General features: G+C 35.1%; 1 protein-coding gene across 1 annotated transcript in view; it reads right to left on the bottom strand.

The window, feature by feature from the left end:
* Positions 1 to 7220, bottom strand: part of LOC101664570 (zona pellucida binding protein) — a 129446-nt gene that overhangs the window by 36321 nt on the left and 85905 nt on the right. The window contains exon 7 of the mRNA XM_004708055.2: positions 4826 to 5003. Within this exon, the coding sequence (XP_004708112.1) occupies positions 4826 to 5003 (178 nt within the window). The remainder of the gene's footprint in view (positions 1 to 4825; positions 5004 to 7220) is intronic.

The following is a 7220-nucleotide window of genomic DNA, read 5'->3' as shown; positions in this document are numbered from 1 at the left end:
ACTGGGTTCGAGGGTCTTCAACCAGAGGCTTACTCCATGTGGGGACTCTAAAAATGGATTTTGAGCTCCCCACTCTCATTCACAGCCTTCTGCAAACAAGTGTTCAGAATTAAAGTTCTGATAGCATTCTTTTCCTCCAGATCGGGATTTGACTATTTACGCATACACTACACTGGCTGGTGTGCTTCTTCCATGTCGACTTCATTGATGGCTTACTTCGATGACAGCTGGTTTTAAGAGATGCATTTAAGACTTCAAATGCCCTTCTTGCTGACAGTCAGACACCATCTGATTTCTTCTGCACACTTTGCTATAGCACCCACATCTTCAGTAATAAAGGTGTCATTTTAAAGGTCACTTTAAATATGTTATTCCACAGCCTTTTAGCTACTGCCATCTATTTCAACTGATCCTTCTATCCAAGATGATTGCCCGTTGAATCATTATGTCTTGACAGTTCACCAATGTCTTTTAAGGAATGTGTAAATTTGTACCTAATTTGACTCTTCTCTTCTGGTTGTTCTCCGTAATAGGCTTTACCTGCTCTAGGAGTAGGAGATGCCAGAATAATCAGTATAAGAAGCCTATCTTTTTAAAGGTTTTAACCCAATTAAGTCTTCATGATGTTAGTTCTTATGATGATTTTTATGTTTCACTCAAATGTATTTATCCTAATTATATGCCCTATTATTATAGGAACTTAGTATATCCATTTAAAGAAAACCTTGCCAATCCATACTGTCACTATTGATGATAATACTTTATAGTCCATATTTTTCAATTCTTGATAAACTTGATTATCTAAAATTAAAAAGATGTCTTTGTGCATTTAAAGAAAATATGGGTTTTGTTTTATACTGATAGCAGATCTGTTTAAATATCTGTAGCATATAAGAAGGCAGAAAAATGTTCTTGTGTTTATATTTTTGTATGAACAATTAAAGCAAGGGTTCAGGCATGCCTGATTGATTAGGATAAATTAAACAGTTGATTATAAACAACTGTATATCATAAACAGCATTCATTTCACTGCACAATTAAATTTAGAAAGATATACTTTATTAATAGAAATCATTCAAGAACTATTAAATATTCTAGCCAGTAAGTAATATTTGATTACTGATATACTATATAACATTCTCGTCATGTGTCCCACACACTTATTTCCAAAAGGAGTTACCGCCTTAATGAGTGATAGCTTACTAAATTTATAAAGAAAACAATAGGGGAAAGCCTGCATAGTGTATTACTGTGCTATGTGTTTAATCCATATTAGTCAAAAGCAAATGGACTGCTGTCCCAGTAGAAGGATAAGCATTCTATCTAGGTATTGTCTTTTCAATTTTAATTTTCAACAGTTTCTAAACATTCACGCACATCAGAATCATCTACAAAACTTAGTATAAATGTAAAAGGGAGGTTAGAAAGTCTGTAAAAAGATAGGATTAAAAGATAATTGAATTTTCCATAAACTTATTGAAACTCTCCTGTAAATGTAATCATCCTCACTTGTTAAATTAAAAAACAGAAATAAGAAAACAACTTTCAGGTAATTGTGATAGCTGCTAAATTTCTAAAATTGTTGCCAGAGTTTAAAGAGAGATAAGTGTAGGGAATGAACAAAGATGATAAATAAAAAGTAAAAGCTATACAGATTACATAGTAAAATATATTTCATAATCTGTGTTTAGGTAAAACACTGTTATATGGTGATTTTGGTTATTATAACGTGATACAAACTATTAATTATGAGACACCAATGATTAATGATGTTTAAAAATTTTGTTTATTTTCAGTGCTAAAATGACTGACAAGAATGATAGATTACTAAGAACTGCTAAAAATAAAGTTATGGAGAACTATTTTTTTAAAACATTTTATTAGGGGCTCCTACAACTCTTATCACAATCCATACACACATCAATTGTGTAAAGCGCATTTGTACATCATTCTCAAAACATTTTCTCTCCACTTAAATCCCCGACATTAGGTCCTCATTTTTACCCTCCCTCCCCGCTCCCCTCTCCCTCATGAGCCCTTGTTTATAAATTGGTATTTTGTCATGTCTTGCCCTGTCCGACGTCTCCTTTCACCCACTTTTCGGTTGTCCATCCCCCAGGGAGGAGGTCACTTACAGTTCCTTGTAATCGGTTCCCTCTTTCCTACTCACTCTCCTTTTACCCTCCCTGTTTCGCCACTCACACCACTGGTCCTGTAGGGCTCATCCGCCCTGGATTCCCTGGATTTTCCATTCCTATCTGTACCAGTGTACATCCTCTGGTCTAGCCAGACTTGCAAGGTCGAATTCGAGTCATGGTAGTGGGAGCGGGGAGGAAACATTTAGGAATTAGTGGAAAGTTGTATTTCTCATCGTTGTTACATCGCACCCTGACTGGCTCATCTCCTCCCTGAGACCCCCTTGCAGTGGCCTACTAATGGGCTTTGGATCTCCACTCCGCACTCCCCCCATCATTCACGATGGTAAGATTTTTTTGTTCTGATGATGCCTTATACCTGATCCCTTTGACACCTCGTGGTTGCATAGGCTGGTGTGCTTCTTCCATGTGGGCTTTGTTGCTTCTGAGCTTGATGGCCGCTTGATTATCTTCAAGCCTTTAAGCCCCCAGATGCTATACTTTTTGATAGCCAGGCACTATCAGCTTTCTTCGCCACATTTGCTTATGCACCCATTTGTCTTCAGTGATCCATTTGACACCTCGTGATCACAAAGGCTGATATGTTGTTCCATGTGGGCTTTGTTGCTTCTGGGCTAAATGGCCGAGAACTATTTTATTGTTGTTGTTAGGTGTTTTACAGTTAGTTCCTACTCATGGCTGCCTTATGAATAACAGAACAAAGCACAGCTCAGTCCTGAGCCATTCTCACAATTCCTGTATTTGAGCCCACCACTGCAGCCACTGTGTCAATCCGTCACCTTGAGGACCTTCATCTTTTTCACTGTTCCTCTACATTATCAAACACGATATCCTTCTCTAGGGACTGGAGCCCCCCACACCTGCTCCACCTCCTCCCCACCCTGATTATTTGTCCAAAGTATCTAAGATGAAGTCTGTCCATCCTGGCTTTTAAGGAGCATTGTGGCTGAGATAGTATTTACCTCTAGCTCACTTTGCTTTCTAAAATCTTTATCATCTTTCTCATAATTTGACAGTCTCATATAACTAGTTGTTTTATGCATGCAAATCCTATTTCTCTAAATTCTGTGGGCAGAGAACACATAATGCTCAAAACAGTCAGGGAAAGCAATGTATCAGAGAAAACACTGAACTCCCTATGTTTTCTTGTTTTATTTCTATGGGGTCTGTTGTCAGGAATAAAATAATTTATCACTGAAGTTGGTCAAAAATGAAGCATAAGTTAACTTTTATAATTATATGGCGGAATTAGAGAAGCTGACAATTGTCTTATTACCTGAATTTTTATAAAGTTTTAAAATTATAAAATTGCTTATACTTCTTAAAATTGAAAATACTACAGTATTTCATTTTAAAGAGCTATTTTAATTAGTTCAAAAAATCTTAGAATTAATAGGAATATTTTACTTTACCTCAAAATGTTATTGAATGAATATATAAATGTATACTAACAAAAACTAAGTTTCTGGACTATGATTTTTTTACATAGTATTTCCAGGCTTTTCTTTTATCCTTATCTGTTCTGTAGATTGATATGTACAAACATAATATAAAACTGGAATTTATAAATGCTGTAATTGTGTTTCCTTTTTAGTACATTTTGTCAAATATGCATATTTTATATATGTTATATATTTACGTAAAACCCAAAACTAAATTCATAGATAAATTAAATTAAATAAAGCAATGCAAAAATAATGTTGGGTGTTGTTATACAAAGAGACTTTTTAGTCTATGATAATAGAAAAGAATACAAAAAAAAGAGAAGACTGAATTAAAATGATACCAATTTAGTAATATTTAGTTAGATAGTCCTTTAAAGACAGAAAATGTCTCACTCCTCTCCTAACAAGAGACATTCCAGAATGGTGCATTTATAGCCTCATTTTCAGCCAACAGGCTCAACAGAACTTTCTTCTATCAGAGAAGGGGATAAACAGCAGTTAGAGGCTAAGATCCTTTAGCAGTGATAAGACTCAATATATTTATTCCAATAAAACGATAAATTTCAAAGAGAACTGCCTAGGTGATACAAATGTGAACAGATTGCTTTAAATATATTATCCCTTGACTTTTTAAAGATTAGTGACTCTAAGGCCACTGCCTCTCTATCAGTTTGTCATTCTCTGATAGCTTGTGATTGCTGGAATCTTAGAATCTATGCCATGAATTTTCCAATACTGGTATGTAGTTAATGAAGAGAAATCTAGGATAGGTAACAATTATTTCATACTGCATTTGATATTCAAATACAAAAGGGTCGCTCATGTTGGACAGGCTCTTGCAGAGCTTCTATGACTAAAATAAACTATGGATTCAAGCATACCCAGCAGCACGGTGCAGGAAGGAGCATTTCTTAGCTCTGACATATGTGAGGTCAACATGAGCCACAGCTAAATCAATAATGGCAAATGAAAAACTGTTAATTATTTGTGCTTTATCCCAGACAATTGCCTAAGTTACCAACCTTCTGTGCTGTAACATTAATAGTAAGGGGGGAAGTTAGCCAGGTTTATTCTTCCACATATTCAGATTCACAGAGAATATTTTTTAAAATACTATTTTAAAGAACTAAAGAAATACTGAAAAGCTAGTTAAAATAAGTTGTAGCCATAAAAACCAACTGATTTTTCATGAAAATTTAAAGTGAATTAGAGTTCGTTACATACCACAACACTCAGGACAGTTTGGGTGTGTTAGGACATTCATTCCATACCCTGGAAAGCAGCGATTAATCCAAACCATTTGGAGAGTACCTTCAATATAGTATATTTCAGGCAATGGTTCTGCACGTCTGCCTAGAACTTCTACTTGTTGATTAAAAAATCTTTCTATGAGAGTTTTAGCCTAAAATATAAATGCAAATTGGAAAAGTATTAGTCACCTTTTATATTCATAAGTGTAATTTTAAAACAAATAAATTGCTTAGAAATTTAGAGGTGAGGGAAAACAACATTTTGGAGCTTTTCTTGCATTGATACACTATAAATAACAAAATAACAAAAAAATCTCTAAATTCAAAATTTTTACAAGTATGCTTCCACATATAAAAGAAACAATTTGGATATGTAGCTAAATCTTTTGGTCTCTCTTGATTTTAATTAAAATACTGCTGTTTATACGAGCAAGATGAAGCTTTCTACTCCAGTCAAGATTTAGGGTTTCAGAAACCCATGGGGGAAATTCTACTCCGTCCTATAAGATTGCTATGACTCAGAATCGACTTGGTGGCAATAAGAACATATGAGCAAAGTCAAAAGAACCCTTTGAAATTAGATGTAATCTAAAGAGCTATGGGCTAGGCAATGAACTGCTAACCACGAGGTCCACGGTGTGAACTCACTCTGCTTCATGGGAGAAAGTGGCTATCTCCTTGCATAGAGACTGAGTCTCAAAAGCTCTAGATAAGGTCACAATGAGTTGAAATTGAGTCCATGGCAGTGGATTTAATTTGACTTGGATTTTAAGAAATTTTAAAATAATTAAGCTGTGAATCTTGGGGCATCCCCACAATTCAGTCCACAAAGTAATATTGGGCTTAAAAGCATGAGTAAAACACATATTACAACTTTTAGATCTTTTAGATCTATGTTCCAAAAATTAAGCTTACAAAATAAGTAAGATATCATTGAGACCTATAATTAGTGTGACTTCACTTATAAAATTAACAAGAGGTTTATTTTTTTTCTGGTACTCATAACCTCTACTTGTTACAGCACGGGTTACTGCCGTGTATTCAATTCTTTTATAAGCCAGTTGTGCTCAATCATACCCTGTCGTTCAATTGTACTTCTAGTCAAAAGTATAGATGGATTGACCCCTGACAATATATTACTATAAATGGTGTTCTTCAATTCACTCAAGTTTTCTAATAATTCATATCACTCCTATAAAAATTTGTATAAATAAAAAAATCTTAACATTTTAATTCGATCTAAATGTATAATTCCTGTTTTTATTACTCAGTTACTAACTTTCACAGCTTTGTAGTTTTCCTTGATTTTGACAAATTCTAAGGATTTAAAAATGTTTATTTTACATAATCAACCTTAAATTTGTAGCTAAAGAAAGCATTAAACCAAAACCAAATTCCCAACTCGCCGCTATCATGTTGATGCAGACTCCCAGGGCCTTTAGCAAAGGGCACAACTGCCCCTGTGAGTTTCCAGGACTGTACCTGTTTAGAAGAGTACAAAGCCCTATTCTAGAATAGACAAGGATTTTCTTAATTATTGATCCCCTACTAATATAAAATTTTCAGTTAATGGTTCAAAGAATTTTTATCTTCTCTTTTGTCTATAAAGATAAGGAAGAAAGATGGGGCTCTCTACTTCTGCAAAGAGTTAGTCCTAGAAACTTTCAGGGCAGTTCTACCCTGGTCCTTTAGGGTCTCTATGAGCTGACATTGACTCGATGGTAGTGAGTATAGAATAAATAAGAAATATCATATACTATATAAGATGAGAGTCCAGTTAGGGTTTCAATTTCTACTAAAGGCGTACTAATGCATACAAGGTGGGAACTACATCTGGATTCCTTTGGTTGTTGCTATCATTAGATGCCATTAAGTCAGCATGACCCTATGTACAACAGACCAAAACAAGGCCCTGCCCTGCACCCTCCTCACAACCGCTCTGATATTTGAGTCCACTGTTGCAGCCACTCTGTCAATGGATCTGGTCAAGGGCCTTCCTCTTTTTCACTACCCCTCTACTTTGCCAAGCATGATGTCCCTCTCCAGGAACTGGTCTTTCTGGACAACATGTGCAAAAAAGTACACGAGAAAAAGTCTCACCATCTTTACCTCTAAGGAGCTGTATGTCTTTCAAGATTTGTTTGTTCTATTGGAATATTCTTTGACAGCACCATAATTAAAATACATTACTTCTTATTCTTCAGTCTTTCTCATTCAATGCCTAAATTTCTTTTTTTTAAATCATTTTATTAGGGGCTCATACAACTCTTATCACAATCCATACACACATCAATTGTGCAAAGCGCATCTGTACATTCATTGCCCTCATCATTCTCAAAACATTTTCTCTCCACTTAAACCCCCAGCAT

The sequence above is a fragment of the Echinops telfairi genome, unplaced genomic scaffold (assembly GCF_000313985.2).
Source record: "Echinops telfairi isolate 266 unplaced genomic scaffold, ASM31398v2 ScPeMD7_7;HRSCAF=31, whole genome shotgun sequence".
In the NCBI taxonomy this organism is placed as follows: domain Eukaryota; kingdom Metazoa; phylum Chordata; class Mammalia; order Afrosoricida; family Tenrecidae; genus Echinops; species Echinops telfairi.
The sequence above is the reverse complement of the archived record's forward strand: the minus strand, read 5'-3'. Positions and strand labels throughout refer to the sequence as shown.